At 44.8% G+C, this 20,811-nt stretch overlaps 1 protein-coding gene across 1 annotated transcript in view; it reads left to right on the top strand.

Moving 5' to 3' along the window:
* Window positions 1-347: 347 nt before the first annotated feature.
* mymk (myomaker, myoblast fusion factor) overlaps window positions 348-20,811 on the top strand; it is a 51,848-nt gene continuing 31,384 nt past the window's right edge. The window contains exons 1-3 of the mRNA XM_080212075.1: window positions 348-482; window positions 760-874; window positions 13,570-13,718. Coding sequence (XP_080068201.1) covers window positions 348-482; window positions 760-874; window positions 13,570-13,718 — 399 coding nt within the window. The remainder of the gene's footprint in view (window positions 483-759; window positions 875-13,569; window positions 13,719-20,811) is intronic.

Raw genomic sequence — 20,811 nt, 5'->3', positions numbered from 1 at the left:
ATTATATGATTCTTAAAACCTGTGACATTAGAAGTCAAATTACAGCGAGGATGTAGCAGTTGCTCAACAGGATTAGAAACAACAGCAAATGTTTTGATGTTTATTATAAATCGGCCACTGGTTCATTTCCCAATAGGCTTGGAGAAGCCACAGCTGCTGGTCTCCAATGACGTGTTGGAAAGGGCTGGGTGTTGGACTTTTAAACTTTAAAGTCCTTTCAGCAGCTGTTTTGCAACATTCAGCAACCAACAGGATACGGTACGTTTCAACCCCTTTCAGCTCAAGAGTTTGAGTTCATTTCCTGATGTATATTTGCTTTTAACTCCTGTTTCTCCTGGGATGTTTAGATGGGAGCTGCAATTGCCAAACTTCTCCTTCCAACACTCAGCAGTCTGATATTCCTCCCTACCATCACCATTGCAGCCAAGCGGAGATTCCACATGGAAGCTATGGTCTACTTCTTCACAATGTTTTTCATAGCGGTGAGAGAATATTTTTAACATTCTATAGTTATCAGTCAAGGTATCAGATAATGAAGTGCTGAAGGCCAGCTATCATGATAAGCCGTGTGGCATCAATGGGTTATCCCACTCCTGCAACTAGGCACCGAATAAAATGGTGAGGTCAAGCAAGCAGTCACTACATGCACTGCTTCTTCCAAAAGTGAAAATGATTGATTCGCTCCCAAGAAGTTTTAGCGATTTCACCCATTTATTTAATGCGTTAAATCTGTTAAAACTTTGTTTCTTTCCTTTCCAGTTTTTTCACGCTTGTGAAGGGCCTGGCCTGACGGTTTTATGTATCATGCGCCACGACATTCTGCAGTATTTCAGTGTTTATGGCACTGCTCTGTCCATGTGGGTCACTTTAATAGGTAAAAAGAAGTTTAATCTGCAGTTTTTTTTCCTAGAGGAGCTCAAATAGTGAAAGTAAGCCCCATGTCATATTAATGGCAGCAGAATCAGTGCAGCATCACAGAACTTATTAGAGAAGTGTTTCTATAGGAAAGCAAGAACCAAGATTCCAATTTTCCTGTATCTCAATATTGAACAAATACTGAAACAAGAAAATCCTAATCCACATATACAGACAAGAGGAATGCTTCCTGAGGAGAGTCTGGGTGTAGATATGAGGAATGTTCCCTGAAGAAAGTGAGTGTAGATGTGAGGAATGTTCCCTGAAGAGAGTCTGGGTGTCGATGTGAGGAATGTTTCCTGAAGAGGGTCTGGGTGAAGATGTGAGCAACATTTCCTGAGGAGAGTCAGGGTGTAGATGTGAGGAATGTTCCCTGAAGAAAGTAAGTGTAGATGTGAGGAATGTTTCCTGAAGATAGTCTGGGTGAAGATGTGGGGAATGTTTCCTGAGAAGAGTCTGGATGTAGATGTGAGGAGTGTTTCCTGAAGAGAGTGAGTGTAGATGTGAGGGATGTTTCCTGGAGAGAGTCTGGGTGTAGGTAGGAGAACATTTCCAGAAGAGAGTCTGGGTGTAGGTTGGAAGAATGTTTCCTGAAGAGAGTCTGGGTGTAGATGAGAGGAACGTTTCCTGAAGAGAGTCTGGGTGTAGATGAGAGGAACGTTTCCTGAAGAGAGTCTGGGTGTAGATGTGAGGAATGTTTCCTGAAGAGAGTCTGGGTGTAGATGAGAGGAATGTTTCCTGAAGGGATCTGGGAGTAGATGTGAGGAATGTTCCCTGAAGAGAGTGAGTGTAGTTGTGAGGAATGTTTCCTGAAGAGCGTCTGAGTGTAGATAGAACATAGAACAGAATAGCACAGTAGGCCTTTCGACCCTTGATGTTGTGCTGAGCTATGTCTGAACCCAAGATCAAGCTATCCCACTCCCTATCAATCTGCTGTGTTCTCTGTGCCTATCGAATAACCGCTTGAAAGTTCCTAAAGTGTCTGACTCCACTATCACAGCAGGCAGTGCATTCCACATCCCAACCACTCTCTGAGCAAAGAATCTACCTCAGACATCCCTCCTACATCTCCCACCATGAACCTTATAGTTATGGCCCCAAGTAAAGACTACATCCACTCAAGGAAATCGTTTCTGCATGTCCATTCTATCTATCCCCCTCATCATCTTATAAATCTCAATTAAGTCACCTCTCATCCTCCTCCGCTCTAAAGAGAAAATCTTTTCTCCCCAGCTCCCTCAACCTTTCCTCATAAGACCTACCCTCCAAACCAGGCAGCATCCTGGTAAATCTCCTCTGCACTCTCTCCAATGCTTCCACATCCTTCTTATAGTGAGGTGACCAGAACTGCACACAAAATTCCAAAGGTGGCCTCACCAACATCTGGTATAGTTGCAGCATAACCCCATGACTCTTAAACTCAAGCCCCTGTTAATAAACGCTAACACACTATAAGCCTTCTTCATGGCTCTATCCACTCGAGTGGCACCATCATCAAAGAAGAAATAGCGAGGCACCTAGAAAGGAATGGTTTGATAGAGCAGACGCAGCATGGATTTGTTAAGGGGAAGTCGTGTTTGACGAATTTATTGGATTTCTATGAGGAGGTGACTAGTGTGGTAGAGGGGAACCGGTGGATGTGGTGTTTCTCGATTTTCAAAAGGCGTTTGATAAGGTGCCGCACAAAAGGTTGCTTCAGAAGGTTAGGGGGCATGGAGTTGGGGGTAAGGTGTTAGCGTGGATAGAGGATTGGTTGTCTAATAGGAGGCAGAGGGTTGGTATCAATGGGTGCTATTCTGATTGGCGGTTGGTGACTAGTGGAGTGCCGCAGGGATCGGTGCTGGGGCCTCAGCTATTTACCATTTATATAGATGATCTGGAGGAGGGGGCTGAGTGTAGGGTGTCAAAATTTGCTGATGACACAAAGATGAGTGGGAAAGCAAATTGTGCGGAGGGTATGGAAAGTCTGCAGAGGGATCTGGATAGGCTAAGTGGGCGAGGACCTGACAGATGGAGTACAATGTTAGCAAGGCGTTTGATAAGGTCCCCCATGCAAGACTTCTTGAGAAGGTGAGAGGGCATGGGATCCAAGGGCCTTTGGCCTTGTGGATCCAGAACTGGCTTGCCTGCAGAAGGCAGAGAGTGGTTGTGGATGGGGCTTTTTCTGAATGGAGGTCAGTCACCAGCGGAGTGCCTCAAGGATCTGTTCTGGGACCCTTGTTGTTTGTCATTTTCATAAATGACCTGGATGAGGAAGTGGAGGGATGGGTAAGTAAGTTCGCTGATGACACGAAGGTCGGTGGTGTTGTGGATGATCTGGAAGGATGGCAAAAGTTGCAGCAGGACATAGATAGGATGCAGGACTGGGCGGAGAAGTGGCAGATGGACTTCAACGCGGATAAATGTGTAGTCGTCCATTTTGGCAGAACCAACGGGATGAACGAGTACACTATTAAGGGCAGAAGTCTGAGTAGTGTTGAGGAGCAGAAGGATCTTGGGGTCCGGGTCCACAGGACTCTTAAATCGGCCTCGCAGGTGGAGGAGGTGGTCAAGAAGGCGTATGGTGTACTGGCCTTCATTAATCGAGGGATTGAGTTTAGGAGTCGGGAGGTAATGCTGGAACTTTATAAGACCCTTGTCAGGCCTCATTTGGAGTATTGTGCGCAGTTCTGGTCGCCTCACTATAGGAAAGATGTAGAAGCTATTGAAAGGGTGCAGAGGAGATTTACAAGGATGTTGCCTGGACTGGGAGGCATGCCTTATGAAGTTAGGTTGAGGGAGCTGGGACTCTTTTCCCTGGAGAGACGAAGGTTGAGAGGCGACCTGATAGAAGTTTACAAAATGTTGAGAGGAATAGATAGGGTGGACTCTCAGAGGCTATTTCCCCGGTTTGAAATGGTCGCTACGAGAGGACACAGATTTAAGGTGAGGGGAGGGAGGTTCAGAAGTGATGTTAGGGGTAAGTTTTTCACTCAGAGGGTGGTGAGTGAATGGAATCGGCTGCCGTCAGTGGTGGTGGAGGCGAACTCGCTGGGGTCTTTTAAAAGACTTCTGGATGAGTATATGGGGTTTAATGAGATTGAGGGTTATAGATAGGTCTGTAGGTTGGTAGGTGATGTGGTCGGCGCAACTTGTGGGCCGAAGGGCCTGTTTGTGCTGTAGTGTTCTATGTTCTATATGTTCTAAGTGTGAGGTTATCCCCTTTCGCAGAAATATTGGTAGGAGGGATTACTATTTAAAGGGCAAAAAGCTGCAGCATGCTACAGTGCAGAGGGACCTGGGAGTCCTTGTGCATGAGTCGCAAAAACCCAGTCTGCAGGTGCAGCAGGTGATCAAGAAGGCGAATGGGATGCTGGCCTTTATAGCGAGGGGGATAGAATATAAAAGCAGGGAGGTCTTGCGGCAACTGTACAGGGTACTGGTGAGGCCGCAGCTGGAGTACTGTGTGCAGTTTTGGTCGCCGCACTTGCGGAAGGATATTTTGGCCTTGGAGGGAGTGCAGAGGAGGTTCACTAGGCTGATACCGGAGATGAGGGGATTACACTATGAAAAGAGACTAAATAGACTGGGTCTGTACTCGTTGGAGTTTAGAAGGATGAAGGGGGCTCTTATAGAGACGTATAAGAACATAAGAACATAAGAAATAGGAGCAGGAGTAGGCCATCTAGCCCTTCGAGCCTGCCCCGCCATTCAATAAGATCATGGCTGATCTGAAGTGGCTCAGTTCCACTTTCCCGCTTTCTCCCCATAACCCTTAATTCCCTTGCCTACCAAAAACCTATCTACCCATGTCTTAAATATATTTAGCGAGGTAGCCTCCACCACTTCAACGGGCAGAGAATTCCAGAGATTCACCACCCTTTGAGTGAAGAAGTTCCTCCTCAGCTCCGTTCTAAACTGCACCCCCCTTATCTTGAGGCTGTGCCCTCTAGTCCTGCTGTCCTTTCTGAGCGGGAAGAATCTCTCTACCTCTACCCTATCCATCCCCTTCATTATCTTATACGTCTCTATAAGATCCCCCCTCATCTTTCTAAACTCCATCGAGTACAGACACAGTCTATTCAGCCTCTCTTCATAGTCCAACCCCCTCATCTCCGGTATCAGCCTAGTGAACCTCCTCTGCACTCCCTCCAAGGCCAAAATATCCTTGCGCAAGTGCAGCGACCAAAACTGCACACAGTACTCCAGCTGCGGCCTCACCGGTACAGTGTACAGTTGCAGCAAGACCTTCCTGCTTTTATATTCTATCCCCCTCGCTATAAAGGCCAGCATCCCATTCGCCTTCCTGATCACCTGCTGCACCTGCAGACTGGGTTTTTGCGACTCATGCACAAGGACCCCCAGGTCCCTGTGCACCGTAGCATGCTCCAGCTTTTCGTCCTTTAAATAGTAATCCCTCCTACTATTATTCCTGCCAAAGTGGATAACCTCACACTTGCTAACATTGTACTCCATCTGCCAGGTCCTCGCCCACTCGCTCAGCCTATCTAGATCCCTCTGCAGACTTTCCATACCCTCCGCACAATTTGCTTTTCCACTTATCTTCGTGTCATCAGCAAATTTCGACACCCTACACTCAGCCCCCTCCTCCAGATCATCTATATAAATGGTAAATAGCTGAGGCCCCAGCACCGATCCCTGCGGCACTCCACTAGCCACCAACCGCCAATCAGAATAGCACCCATTGATACCAACTCTCTGCCTCCTATTAGACAGCCAATCCTCTATCCACGCTAACACCTTACCTCCAACTCCATGTCCCCTAACCTTCTGAAGCAACCTTTTGTGCGGCACCTTATCAAATGCCTTTTGAAAATCGAGAAACACCACATCCACCGGTTCCCCTCTGTCTACCGCACTAGTCACATCCTCATAGAATTCCAATGAATTTGTCAGACACGACTTCCCCTTAACGAATCCGATAAGATAATGAAAGGGTTGGATAGGGTAGAGGTAGAGAGATTCTCCCTGCTCAGAAAGAACAGCAGGACTAGAGTGCACAGCCTCAAGATAAGGGGTGGGGGGGAGCAGTTTAGAACGGAGTTGAGGAGGAACTTCTTCACTCAAAGGGTGGTGAATCTCTGGAATTCTCTGCCCGTTGAAGTGGTGGAGGCTACCTCGCTAAATATATTTAAGTCACGGGTAGATAGGTTTTTGACAGACAAGGGAATTAAGGGTTATGGGGAGAAAGCAGGAAAGTGGAACTGATCCACTTCAGATCAGCCATGATCTTATTGAATGGCGGGGGAGGCTCAAAGTGCTAGCTGGCCTACTCCTGCTCCTATTTCTTATGTTCTTATGTTCAACCTTCAGAGATCTGTGGATATGAACCCCAAGATCTCTCTGTTCCTCCACATTCCTCATAACCCTGTTGTTGACCCTGTAATCCGCATTCAAGTTGGTCCTACCAAAATGAATCACCTCGCACTTATCAGGGTTAAACTCCATCTGCCACTTTCCGGCCCAGCTCTGCATCCTATCAATGTCTCTTTGCAGCCTACAAGAGCCCGCCACGTCATCCACTACTCCACCAATCTTGGTGTCATCAACAAATCTACTAATCCACTCTTCAGTCCCCTCTTCCAAGTCATTGATAAAAATCACAAATAGCAGAGGAACCAGCACTGATCCTTGTGGTACAACGCTGGTAACTGGTCTCCAGTCTTAAAATTTTCCATCCACCACCATCCTCTGTCTTCTATGAGATAGCCAGTTACTTATCCAATCGGTCAGATTTCCTGCTATCCCACATCTCCTTAATTTCTTCATGAGCCTACCATGGGGAACCTTATCAAATGCTTTACTAAAATCCATGTGTATGACATCAACTGCTCTACCTTCGTCTACACACTTAGTTACCTCCTCAAAGAATTCAATCAAATTTGTGAGGAAGGACTTACCCTCATGAAACCGTGCTGACTATCCCTGACTAAGCTGAATCTTTCCAAATGGTCATAAAACTAGGCTAGGGGAGAAAAAAACCAGAGAGCATGGGTTAAGGGTGAAAGGAGAAAAGTTTAAAGGGAATATTAGGGGGGGCTTCTTCACGCAGAGAGTGTTGGGAGTGTGGAATGAGCTGCCGGATAAAGTGGTAAATGCCGGGTCATTTCTAACATTTAAGAAAAACATGGATGAGAGGGGTGTGGAGGGATATGGTCCAAGTGCAGGTCAGTGGGACTAGGCAAAAAATAGTTCGGCACAGACAAGTAGGGCCAAAAGGCCTGTTTCTGAGCTGTAATTTTCTATGGTTTCTATCCTATCCCTCAGGACCCTTTCCATTAACTTACCAACCACCGAAGTAAGACTAACTGGTCTATAATTATCAGGGTCATTCCTACTTCCTTTCTTGAAGAGAGGAACAACATTCGCCACTCTCCAGTCCTCTGGCACTATCCCCGTGGACAGTGAGGACCCAAAGATCAAAGCTAAAGGCTCCGCAATCTCATTCTTTGCCTCCCAAAGTATCCTAGGATGTATCCCATCTGGCCCAGGGGATTTATCAACCCTCAGGTTTTTCAAAATTGCTAATACATCTTCCCTCAGAATATCTACCTCCTCCATCCTATCAGCCTGTATCATACTCTCATCTCAAAAACATGGCCCCTCTCCTTAGTGAGCACTGAAGAAAAGTATTCATTCAACGCCTCACCTATCTCATCTGATTCCATACACAAGTTCCCACTACTATCCTTGACTGGCCCTAACCTCACCTTGGTCATTCTTTTATTTCTCATATAAGAGTAAAAAGCCTTGGTGTTTTCCTTTATTCGACCCACCAAGGACTTCTCATGCCCCCTCCTAGCTCTCCTAAGCCCTTTTTTTAAACTCATTCCTAGCTACCTTGTAACCCTCAACCGACCCAAATGAACCTTGTTTTTTCATTCTTACGTACACTTCCTTTTTCCTTTTGACAAGACATTTAGCCTCCTTTGTGAACCATGGTTCCCTCACTTGACCATTTCCTTTCTGCCTGACAGGGACATACCTATCAAGGACACGCAGTATTTGTTCCTTGAACAAGCTCCACTTTTCATTTGTGCCCATACCTAACAGTTTCTGTTCCCATCTTATGTTCCCTAATTCTTGCCTAATCGCATCATAATTACCCCTGCCCCAATTGTAAACCTTGCCTTGCCATATGGCCCTGTCCCTCTCCATTACAATAATGAAGGACACCGAATTCTGATCACTATCTCCAAAGTGCTCTCCCACAAACAAATCTAACACTTGGCCCGGTTCATTACCCAATACCAAGTCAAATGTGGCCCCAACTCTTGTCAGCAACTGTGAGGAATGTTTCATAAAGAGAGTGAGTGTTGATGTCAGGAATGTTTCCCGAAGAGAGTCAGTTTAGATGTGAGAAATATTTCTTGAAGAGAGTCTGGGTGTAGCTGTGAGTAATTTTCCCCAAAGAGAGTCTGCATGCAGTGATGAGGAATGTTTCCTGAAGAGAGTCTGGGTGTAAAAGTGAGGAATGTTTCCTGAGAAGCGTCTGGATGCGAAAGTGAGGAATGGTGATTATTTTCCAGACGTCGCTGGATTCCGGGGAAGTGCCGGAAGATTGGAAAACGGCTAATGTTATGCCATTGTTTAAGAAGGGTGGCAGGCAAAAGGCAGGGAATTATAGGCCGGTTAGTTTAACGTCTGTTGTAGGTAAAATGTTAGAATCTGTGATCAAGGAGAAAATAGCGAGGCATCTTGAGGAGAATTGTTTGGTAGAGTAGACGCAGCACGGTTTCGTTAAGGGGAAGTCGTGTCTGACAAATTTATTGGAGTTCTATGAGGATGTGTCGAGGGCGGTGGATAGAGCAGAGCCGGTAGATGTGGTGTTTCTTGATTTTCAGAAGGCGTTTGATAAGGTGCCTCACAAGAGGTTATTACAGAAGGTCAGGGGGCATGGAGTTGGGGGTAGGGTGTTGGCGTGGATAGGGGATTGGCTGTCAAATAGGAGGCAGAGAGTGGGGGTCAATGGGTGCTATTCGGATTGGCGGTTGGTGACTAGTGGAGTGCCCCAGGGGTCGGTGCTGGGGCCTCAGCTATTTACCATTTATATAGATGATCTGGAGGAGGGAACCGAGTGTATGGTGTCAAAATTTGCTGATGACACCAAGATTGGTGGAACGGCAAATTGTGCAGAGGGTGTGGAGAGTCTGCAGAAGGATCTAGATAGGCTGGGCGAATGGGCCAGGGACTGGCAAATGGAATTTAATGTTGGCAAATGTGAAGTTGTCCACTTTGGTAGGAATAATGGTAGGAAGGACGATTACTTACATGGCGAAAAACTGCAGCATGCGACGGTGCAGAGGGACCTCGGGGTCCTTGTGCATGAGTCGCAAAAACCCAGCCTGCAGGTGCAGCAGGTGGTCAGGAAGGCAAATGGGATGCTGGCCTTCATAGTGAGGGGGATTGAATATAAAAGTAGGGAGGTCTTGCTGCAGCTGTATAGGGCACTGGTGAGGCCGCAGCTGGAGTACTGTGTGCAGTTTTGGTCGCCGCACTTATGCAAGGATATTTTGGCCTTGGAGGGAGTGCAGAGGAGGTTTACTAGGCTGATACCGGAGTTGAGGGGGTTGAACTATGAGGAGAGGCTGAATAAACTAGGCTTGTACTCGTTAGAGTTTAGAAGAATGGGGGGAGATCTCATTGAGACGTATAAGATGATGAATGGGATGGATAGGATAGAGGTGGAGAGGCTCTTCCCGCTCAGAAAGGACAGTAGGACTAGAGGGCACAGCCTCAAGATAAAGGGGGGCGTGGTTTAGAACAGAGTTGAGGAGGAACTTCTTCACTCAAGGGGTGGTGAATCTCTGGAATTCTCTGCCCGTTGAAGTGGTGGAGGCTGCCTTGCTAAATATATTTAAGACGCGGGTTGATAGGTTTTTGATAGGCAAGGGGATTAAGGGATATGGGGAGAGGGCGGGAATGTGGAACTGAGACATGACAGATCAGCCATGATCTTATTGAATGGCGGGGCAGGCTCGAGGGGCTAGATGGCCTACTCCTGCTCCTATTTCTTATGTTCTTATGTTCTCTGAAGAGAGTCTGAGTGTAGATGTGAGAAACGTTTCCTGAGGAGAGTCTGGGTGTAGATGTGAGGAATGTTCTCTGAAGAGAGTCTGGGTGTAGATGTGAGGAATGATTCCTGAAGGGAGTCTGGATGTAGATGTGAGGAATGTTGCCTGAAGAGAGTCTGGATGTTGATGTGAGGAATGTTTCTTGAAGAGAGTCTGGATGTAGATGGGAGGAACGCTTCCTGAAGAGAGACTGATTCTAGATGTGAGCAATGTTTCCTGAAGAGAATCTGAATGTAGATGTGAGAAACGTTTCCTGAAGAGAGTCTGGGTGTAGATATAACATAGAACACTACAGCACAAACAGGCCCTTCGGCCCACAAGTTGCGCTGATCATATCCATACCTACCAGGCCATAGAACTATCTGTAACTCCCAATCCCATTAAATCCCATGTACTCATCCAGAAGTCTTTTAAAAGACCCCGGCGAATTCGCCTCTACCACCACCGATGGCAGCCAATTCCACTCACTCACCACCCTCTGAGTGAAAAACTTACCCCTAACATCCTGTACTTGCTTCCCAGCACCTTAAACCTGTGTCCTCTCATAGTGACCATTTCAGCCCTGGGAAATAGTCTCCGAGAATCCACCCTATCTATTCCTCTCAACATTTTATAAACCTCTATCAGGTCGCCTCTCAGCCTTTGTCTCTCCAGAGAGAAGAGACCAAGCTCCCTCAACCTATCTTCATAAGGCATGCCTCCCAATCCAGGCAACATCCTTGTAAATCTCCTGTACACCCTCTCAATAGCTTCCACATCCTTCCTGTAGTGAGGCAACCAGAACTGCGCACAGTACTCCAAGTGGGGTCTGACAAGAGTCTTATAAAATTGCAGCATTACCTCCCGACTCCTAAACTCAATCCCTCAATTAATGAAGGCCAGTACACCATACGCTTTCTTGACCACATCCTCCACCTGCGAGGCCGATTTAAGAGTCCTATGGACTCGGACTCCAAGGTCCTTCTGCTCCTTCTGGGTGTAGATGTGAGAAAGGTTTCCTGAGGAGAGTCTGTATGTAGATGTGAGGAATGTTTCCTGAAGAGAGTGAGTGTAGATGTAAGGATTGTTCCCTGAACAGAGAGAGTCTGAGTGTAGATTGGATGAATGTTTCCTGAAGAAAGTTTGAATGTAGATGTGAGGAACGTTTCCTGAAGAGAGTCTTGGTGTAGATGTGAGGAATGTTTCTTGAAGAGAGTGAGCGTAGATGTGAGGAATGTTCCCTGAGGAGAGTCTGGATGTAGATGTCAGGAATGTTTCTTGAAGAGAGTTTGGATGTAGATATGAGGAACGTTTCCTCAAGAGAATCTGGGTGTAGGTGTGAGAAATGTTTCCTGAAGAGAGTCTGAGTGTAGATGTGAGAAATGATTCCTGAAGAGAGTCTGGGTGTAGATATGAGGAATGATTCCTAAATCCTCCTGATACTAAGGGTCAACTTAACATAGCCAACACAACTGGAGTGTGGGAGGAAACCGGTGCACCCAGACAAAACCCACAAAGACACCGGGAGAATGTGCAAAGTTCAGACAGGCAGTCACCTGAGGCCGGAATTGAACACGGGTCCCTGGCACTATGAGGCAGCACTGTACCACTCGGCTGCCCAATCTGTTGTGGAATTAATAATAGAAAATTGGATCACGTTGAATTTGACAGATTGGGTAACACGGTGCCACTTCTAGTGGGGGAAGCAGGTTAAAAACACTTCTTTTTATGGAGGGGTGATGAGAGGAGAAATCAGGGCTGTTTAAACATGGACAGAAACAATTTTTGTGCTGATATGAAATAGAAACAGAAACTGCTGGATAATCTCAGCAAGTCTGGCAGCATCTGAGGGTAGAAGAACAGAGAAAAGGGGAGGAATCTTACTGAAAAATTTGAAGTTCAGGATGGCCGTGAAAGCGGGAGAATTTCTTACCCATTTTTTGGACGAGCTCAAATCCACTATCTTACCCAGTCAGTGCAGTAATAAATGGGCTAAACCATTCCTTGCCTATAAGGGAAGGAGGCAGGCTTAAATTACCAGCAAACCTGATATAGCAGCAGAAGGCGCCATTGCACATATACAAGCCTCAACCAGCAAATGTCTAACAGGTCTCAGAGAGAGAGACCTGTCAAGCCTCTGCTGCTACAGTCAGCCTCGACTCAGCCTCCCTCTCCAGCTATCACACGGGCAGACTGAGCTTTCTTTATACCACAAAGCAATATTACTGGTTCCACTAGCTACAGGGTCATGTTACATGATTCCCACCTCTCTATTCTAGCATTGACATAGAGTGTGCATCCTTTTGTCTAGGTCCCTGAGATTGTTAATGCTGTAACTATTAGGTCGTAAAGAGAGGTTGTGGGGTCCTTTGGGGTGACACGGTAGCACAATGGTTAGCACTGCTGCTTCACAGCTCCAGGGACCTGGGTTCAATTCCAGCTTGGGTCACTGTCTGTGTGGAGTTTGCGCATTCTCCTCGTTTCTGCGTGGATTTTTTCTGGGTGCTCTGGTTTTCTCCCACAATCCAAAGATGTGCAGATTAGGTTGATTGGCCATGCTAAAAATTGCTCCTTAGTGTCGTGAGATGTGTAGGTTAGAGGGATTAGCGAGTAAGTATGTAGGGATTTGTGAGTAAGGCCTGGGTGGAATTGTGGTCAGTGCAGAGTTGATGGGCCGAATGGCCTCCTTCTGCACTGTAGGGTTTCTGTGATTTCTATGATTCTTGTCCTAGCAGAGGAATCAGCCTGGTCTGGCTTATGAAATGTAGATGGCCTTTCTATCACGCCCTTTCAATTGTTCTCCACAACCCATAGGGAGTTGTTCGCGTTCTTCAGAAATAACAAGGTATCAGTTTCTACGAAACTGTTATATTAGCTTCTGTTATTTCAGTGCCAGACAGACATTGGCTGAAAATTGTAGTGGGCTAGACAAAACATTTGGCGGATGATTTAAAGGTCCATTGAGCTTGGGCTGTAATTTACAGTGTGGCCGGAAAATCCCACCCAAAGCTTCAACTATTCAAGACAGTGATGAGGAGATTTTTTTCCTCTGAGGCTCATGAGTCTTTGGAACACTCTTCCTCAAAATGTGGTGTTAATGGACCCTTTGAATATTTTTAATGCAGGGCCAAATAGTTTCTTGATAAGCAAGGCGGTGAAAGGTTATTTGGAGACAGGAATTTGGAGTTGAAGTTACAGTCAGATTAACTACGATCTTATTGAATGGCTGGAGGAACTGAGAGACCTACTCTTGCTCCTAATTTGTATGTTTGGATCTATATTGATAACTATAAGGTGAAAAGCTGGCATGTCTCTTTTCTTGAGCAATATTTTGTATTAAATTTCTGATTTGGGTTCTTCATGGCTAGTAGCAGCTCATATGGTGTTAAAATCTCAAAGCTTACATATTGTATCTCATAAAATGGCACTGAGTAATATAGGAAAATGAGTTGTCTAATGTGTGAATTATTTATCTAATTGCTGTTTGAAAGATATTCCTGTGAATAAAATAGCTACAACATTTTCCTAAACACTTTCACAATTTGTATGAAATAATAAGTAACTTTAAAAATGCATTATTTTTTGCTTATTTATTATTTAGCATTAGCAGAATTTGAGGAACCAAAAAGATCTACTTTGGTTATATTTGGAGTGCTGACTCTGAGTGTGCGGATCTATCAAGATCGGTGGGGCTATGGTGTTTACTCTGGACCAATTGGAACCGCTGTCTTCATAATAACCATCAAATTTGTATGTAGAGTACTAAAGCATTTACACTTGTCTTGGTGTTATATCACTATTACAGTTTGTTATTTTCAAGTCTTTATGGCTATCCATCTGTCCTTGTTTCTCTCCTGTTCTTGTATTTCACTTTTATTCCATCACGGGATGTCGGCTTCACTGGCAAGGCCAGCTTTGGTGCCCATCCTTAATTGCTTGACTTGCTTGGTCATTTCAGTCAGTTAAGAGTCAACTGTGTGTCAAGAGTCACATGTAGGCCAGACCAGCTAAGGGTGACAGGACATTAGTGAATCAGATGGGTTCTTACAATAATCAATAATAGTCATGGTCACCATCATTGGTGATTCATTTTATATTCCAGATTTATTAATAGAATTCAAATTCTACAGGAGCATGAGCTTGGGTCTCTGGATTACTAATCCAGCAATATTACCACAACTCCACCATCTCCCCCTTTCTAAGCAGTATAGAAGCAGCATAATAAAGAAGTATCTGTTAATCCTATCTTTTTAATCACTTTTATTTCAGGCTGTTTTCTGTGTAAAGTTTGGCTGCTTCTTCTGAGGATTTTGCTCCTTATAAATATTTTAACATATGCCTATTTCAAATGAAAATTGACGGAAATAAAGCTGCAGGGTTACGGGGACAGACTGGGGAAATGAGCTAACATGGACTCCATAGGCTGAATAGTTTAATTAGAGTCGTACAGTCAGAGATTTACTTTCAGCCTTCAACCCAACTTGTCCATGAATGAATAAGAAAATGCAGACACACTGTCTCACAGACACAGAGACACTCACCCTGCCTCACACAGACACAATTGCCCTCTCTCACACACACTTGCCCTCTCACACACTTACTGACGCACACACACACATTTGCTGTCTCACACTCTCCCTCTTACATTCTCCCTCTCAGGAGTTTCCCTGTCACATGCTCATCCTTACACACACACATAGACACACCCACACAACCTTGTTTTCCTGTGTGCTCTCACTCCTCCCAAAAATCTCTTCTTCCCCGGCAAGCTCAACGCCACTGATGTTGCTGCTCCTCCTAACAAAGATTCTTTCATTCCCACAATTGCTGCTACTTGGCTCACTAGTGGGAGAGCAACACTTTGTGATTGAAGGAGCATTCCTCTTGCAGAACCTTCAACTTCACTTACCTGTCTTACCAGTATTTTAACAGTGGCTCTGGAGAACACATAGAGGGGTTTCAAGGCCTCCTGAAGCCCACAGAATGTGGGTTAGGTAAGCCTTGCTGCTTGTTACACCTGCATGCTTGCTTTCAATAACTAGTGTATAGGACACCCAGTCCCTTTTGTACAGTAGAAGTATCTGCCTGATGCCAGAGTTCAGGACATCTGCTCAGTGCTAGAGAGGAACTTGCAGTGGGAGGAGGTGGATCCAGGCAGTGATGGTCCATAGAGGTTTGAATGACATTGGCAGGACAAGGAAGGAGGTTCTACATAATCAGAATGACTAGGCATCAAATTAAGAAACAGACCCTCAGGTAATAATTTCTGGATTCTTATCTGTGTTACACGCAAATTGGCGCAGGACAAATAAGATTAGAGAAATCAATACATTGCTCAAAATACTAGCTTGGGAGGAATGGGTTCCAGTTTGTGAGGTACTGTGACCAGTAGTAGGGAAAGTGGGATCTGTAACAGTGGGACAGTCCACATCCGAATTGTGCTGCAGCTGATGTTCTAGCAAGTTGCATACCTAAGGAAGAGAGGGTTTTAAACTAAATAGTAGGGACAAGCAATTACATTTGGGAAGATGTAGTTTACCAAAGAGTAGAGTCAAGGAAAGAGAGAAAGGTAACAATATGGGAAATGATAAACAGACCATGATAGGAAGGGACAGAAAGTACAAATCTAAGAATAAATCAGCAAATAAGCTAGATGCCACAAAAATAATAAAAGGTCAAAATTTAAGGCCCTGTATCTGAATGCATGTAGCATTCAAAACAAAACAGATAAATTGATTGTGCAAATAAAAATTAATAATTACAATCCAATAGCTATTACAGGACAACATAATTTGGGTACTGAAAATTGAAAGGTATGCGACGCTTCGGAGAGGTTGGAAATTAAGAACAGCTGGAGGGGTGGCTCTGTTAATTAATGACGGTATTGGCACATTAGAGAGAAATGACCAAGTTCAGGAAACCAGGATGTAGAAGTATTTTTCAGTTGAGGTGAGAAACGATAAAGGCAAGAAGTCTCTTGTGGGAGTGGTGGACAGGCCCCCTGGTTGTAATTACATGGTAGAGCAGAGTATAAAAGAAGGGATAATGGGAGCTTGTCAGAAAGCTACAGCAATAATCATGGGGGATTTTAATCTACATAAACATTAGAAAAATGAAATGTGCAAAGATAGCTGAGAAGAGTTCATAGAATGTTTTTGGAAAAAACATTGTAGGCTGCAAAGAGACATTGATAGGACGTAGAGCTGGGCTGAAAAGTGGCAGATGGAGTTCAGTCCTGATAAGTGCGGGGTGATTCATTTTGGTGGGACAAACTTGAATGCAGATTACAGGGTCAACGGCAGGGTTCTAAGGAATGTGGAGGAACAGAGAGATCTTGGGGTTCATATCCACAGACCTCTGAAAGTTGCCACTCAAGTGGATAGAGCCGTGAAGAAGGCTTATAGTGTGATAGTGTTTATTAACAGGGGGTTTGAGTTTAAGAGCCATGGAGTTATACTGTAACTATACCGAATATTGGTGAGACCACATTTGGAATTTTGTGTTCAGTTCTGGTCACCTGACTATAAGAAGGATGTGGAAGGATTGGAGAGAGTGTAGAGGAGATTTACCAGGATACTGCCTGGTTTGGAGGGTAGGTCTTATGAGGAAAGGTTGAGGGAGCTGGGGCTTTTCGCTTTGGAGCAGAGGACGATGAGACGCGACTTAATAGAGGTTTATAAGATGATGAGAGGGATTGATAGAGTGGACATGCAGAGACTATTTCCATGTCTGGATGTAGCTGTTACTACGGGGCGTAAATATAAGGTTCATGGTGGGAGATATAGGAGGGATGTCCGAGGTAGATTCTTCGTCCAGAGAGTGGTTGGGGTGTGGAATGCACTGCCTGCTGTGATTGTGGAGTCGGACACTTCGGGTACTTCTAAGCGGTTATTGGATAGGCACATGGAGCACACCAGAATGACAGGGAGTGGGATAGCTTGATCTTGGGATTAGACATAGCTCGGCACAACATTGAGGGCTGAAGGGCCTGTACTGTGCTGTAATGTTCTGCATTCTGTGTTCTATGAAAAGTTTCTTAAAATAGCGTATTCTGGAGCCAGCCACAAAGCGGATGATTTTGGAGCTAATATTGTGCAATGAGGGAGGATTCATTGATAACCTCAGAGTGAAGGCAGCCCTAGGTATCAGTAATCATAATATGATTGCATTTTACATTCTTTTGAGGGAGAGAGGAGTGCACCCACAACTTGTATTTTAAACTTAAATAAGGGGAATTATGAGGCATGAAAGCAGAGTTAGCTAAAGTGAACGGGCAAATATGCTTAAATGATAGATCAACAGATGTTCCATTGGCAGACATTTGAAGGGATAATTTAAAATAAGTACATTCCAATGAGAAATAAAATTCCAAGGGAAGGGCCCTTCATCAGTGGTTAACTAAAGACAATATTAAACTGGGGGAAAAAGCAAAACATTTTCTGTGCTGAATTCACATGACACTTGGAATAACTCCCACTGATTTTTTTTAGGGTGATTTTCAAAATGAATCTCCCACACTCTGAGCACTGAAGAGTGCCCAGTGTCATTCACTCTGAAAATCAAGGGGGCAGGGCCCATTCCTGCTGGAGAGGCCAGCAGCATAGCACTGAGTGCACCACTGCGCATGCGCTGATCTGTCAGGGCCAAGATTGGTACATGCACACTGACGCCACTTTGCCAGTCTCCCAATCGCTGGCTAGCCCCGTGACCCCCCAGTTACTGGCCTTCCAGACATCTCTGGGTAAACCTTGATGTCTTCCTTCCTGGCCAACCCCGATGGGCCTCCCCACCCTACAGAAGCCCCCTACAACACCACTACCCCACCCCCCCCATCCCCTAACACCTGGATGTCCAGTCCCAATCACCCTCTTCCCTCCCTGTGTCACCAGTACCTGTGGAGAGTGGCAGCAGGATTCCCCAACCCCACCAAATGCCCCTCAAGCTCCACCCACTTGGCACTGCATGATGCCAGTTGGGCAGTGCCAAGGTTCCCCTTGGGCATTGCCAGGGGTCCAGGCTGCCACTGCCATGCTAGCAATGCTTGGGGGCACTTCCTTACCCCCAACCGCCGGGGGTGCGGGGGGGGGGGGGGGGGGGGCGCCTCCAGAGCATCTGTTCCCTTCAGTGGAGTCAGCTGCCTGCTTCCCATCATCAGGGAGCTGTTGTAAACCCCGCTTCAATGAATCACTCCTGATGGGGAGTGGGACGGTGGGGAGACGCTAACAAGCCCGGACACTTCAGTCTCAGGCCTGCAATTAGGATGGAAATAGCAATTTAAATGTTTAAATTGATTTCTAGTACGGAGCTGATTATTCCATAAATCTTGAAGCCGGAGACACGTGGAGGCCGTGGCACCCAGCAGGAACTTGCTGAACTCCCCTGCTGATGTTTCCCAGTCCATTGCACTGTTAGAGCAGCAATATGTATTTGTGCAAAAACATGTAGCAGTTCAGAAGATTGGAAAGAATATAAAGAACATCAAGGAATGGCAAAAAGATCCTCCAGTTAAAATCACCACCCACCTATAGTCATCTGGAACTTTGGCGACTTTATTGTTTCAGGATATAAATAATGCAAATAATTAGGAAAGCTAAAAGAATGTTATCATGTGAGGGGAATTGACTACAAAAGTAGGGAAGTTATGCTTCGGGTGTACAGGGCATTGGTAAGATCACATCTTTAATATTGTGTACAGTATTGGTCTCCTTACTTAAGGAAAGATGTAAATGTGTTAGAAGCAGATCAGAGAAGGTTTACTAGACTAAAACTAAGAATGGGCAGGTTGTCTTGGAGATGCTGGGCTTGGATCTGTAGACTTTAGAAGAATAAGAGGCGACTGGATTAAAACATGTAAGATGCTGAGGGGTATTGACAGGATGATGTGGAAAGAATGATTCCTCTTGCTGGGGAATCTATTACCTGAAGTCACTGTTTAAAAATAAGGGGTTGCTCATTTAAAACAGAGATGAGGAGAATCTTTTTCTTTCAACTGGCCATGAGTGTCTGGATCTCCCTTCTACAAAACACAATGAAAGCAGTGTGTTTCAATGTTTTTAAGACTGAGTTAGATAGATTCTTGATTAACAAGAGGGTGATAGGTTATCAGGGGTAGGCAGGAATGTGGGGTTGAAGTTACAAGCAGGCTCTAGAGGCTGAGTGGTCTACCCCTGCTTTTAATCCATACGTTTAGATAGCAACATTTCCCAATATATCACCATTTAAGTAATACCTGCCATTCTGCTTTTCTTACCAAAGTGGATAACTTCACACTTATATGTCATACTGAAGCTGCCATGGATTTGCCCATTCACTCAACTTGTCTAAATCGCTTTGAAGCCACTTTACTTTCGCCTCACCATTCAATTCCACCTAGTTTTATTAGCGAACTTGGAAATATTATATTTGATTCCCTCATCCAGATCATTGATATATATTGTGAATAGCTGGGATCCAAGCACTGATCCCTATAGTACTCACTTGTCACTGTCTTCTATTCTGAAGAAACCCATTTATTCCTACTCTCTGTTTTCATGTCTGCCAACCAAATCTCAATCCATGCCAGTATATACCCATAATCACATGCGCTTTAACTTTGCACACTAACCTCTTATGTGGGATTATATCAAAAGCTTTCTGAAAATCAAAATGCACCACAGCCATTTGTTCTCCCTTATCTATTCTGCTAGTTAGGACCTCAAATAACTCCAGTGGGTTTGTCAAACATGATTTTCCACTTCATAAATCCCATGCTGATATCCTGTTGATATTTTCTAAATGTCCTGTTATCACATCCTTTATAATAAACTAGCATTGTCCCATTGAGTAATTAATCAAAGCACAATCACATCTAGATTTGAATCTATGTCTACAAAGTAAGATTCAATAAAGATTCACTTAAAAATCAAAAGTGAAGCAGAAATAAAATTATGATTTTATTTACTGGCCTGGCATTTGATCAATAAATCACAAGGCTCCATGGATTGATTTGGATATCCAAGGAACTTCACTGCAATTCTGCAATTGCTTCATGATGATATGACCACAACTGTCCTCATTGGAAGATCTGAAACAGATGCCTTCAAAACGCATATTTCATCAAGAAAGGCAGTGAGACAGTTCCTTTACTTTTTAAAGTCTGTCTGACAGTGACTATTCACCTCCACAAAGATCAAATGCCCACTGGTATGAGTAATAAATACCATCTGTATGGAAAATACTTTAATCTCAGTCGCCTCCATGCCAAAACTAAACTCCCCACCATAGACATACATGATCTACATCATGGAGATGATTACAGTGTTGTTGCGCACTCTGCACCAGATTTGCAAGCCACTTTTGATCTCTTTAATTCTGCATACAAGAAATTCATCCTGTTCTTAAATGTTGCTGAAACTGAATTTGTTTATCAACCCACACCCAAACAGCTCAATTTCTCACTTCCCATATATCTTAAAGGAGTGGCCATGGCCTTCTCTCAAAAGGTCACCATTGAGAAGGAGATCCAACAGCCAATCAGTTCAGCCAGCGTAGTCTTCTACAAATGACACCAGCAAGTGTTTTACAACAAAGACCTCCACAGGTCAACAGAGGTCAGAGTGCACAGAGTAGCTGTCATCACCACATTCCTATGCAGTGAGACTTGGACTATGTATTCCTTTTTAATTTATTCTTTCATGGGATGTGAGAAAGTCAGCATTTATTGCCCATCTCTAATTGCCATTGATGAATGTCTTGCCATGCCATTTCAGAGGGCGGTTGAGAATCAACCACATTGCTTTGGGTCTGGAGTCACATGTAGGCCAGACCAAATAAGGACATCAGATTTCCCTCCCTAAAGGGCACG

Source organism: Carcharhinus amblyrhynchos, chromosome 25, assembly GCF_965287045.1.
Source record: "Carcharhinus amblyrhynchos chromosome 25, sCarAmb.v2.hapA, whole genome shotgun sequence".
NCBI lineage: Eukaryota > Metazoa > Chordata > Chondrichthyes > Carcharhiniformes > Carcharhinidae > Carcharhinus > Carcharhinus amblyrhynchos.
Note: the sequence above shows the minus strand (reverse complement) of the source record. Positions and strands in the feature narration are given on the sequence as shown.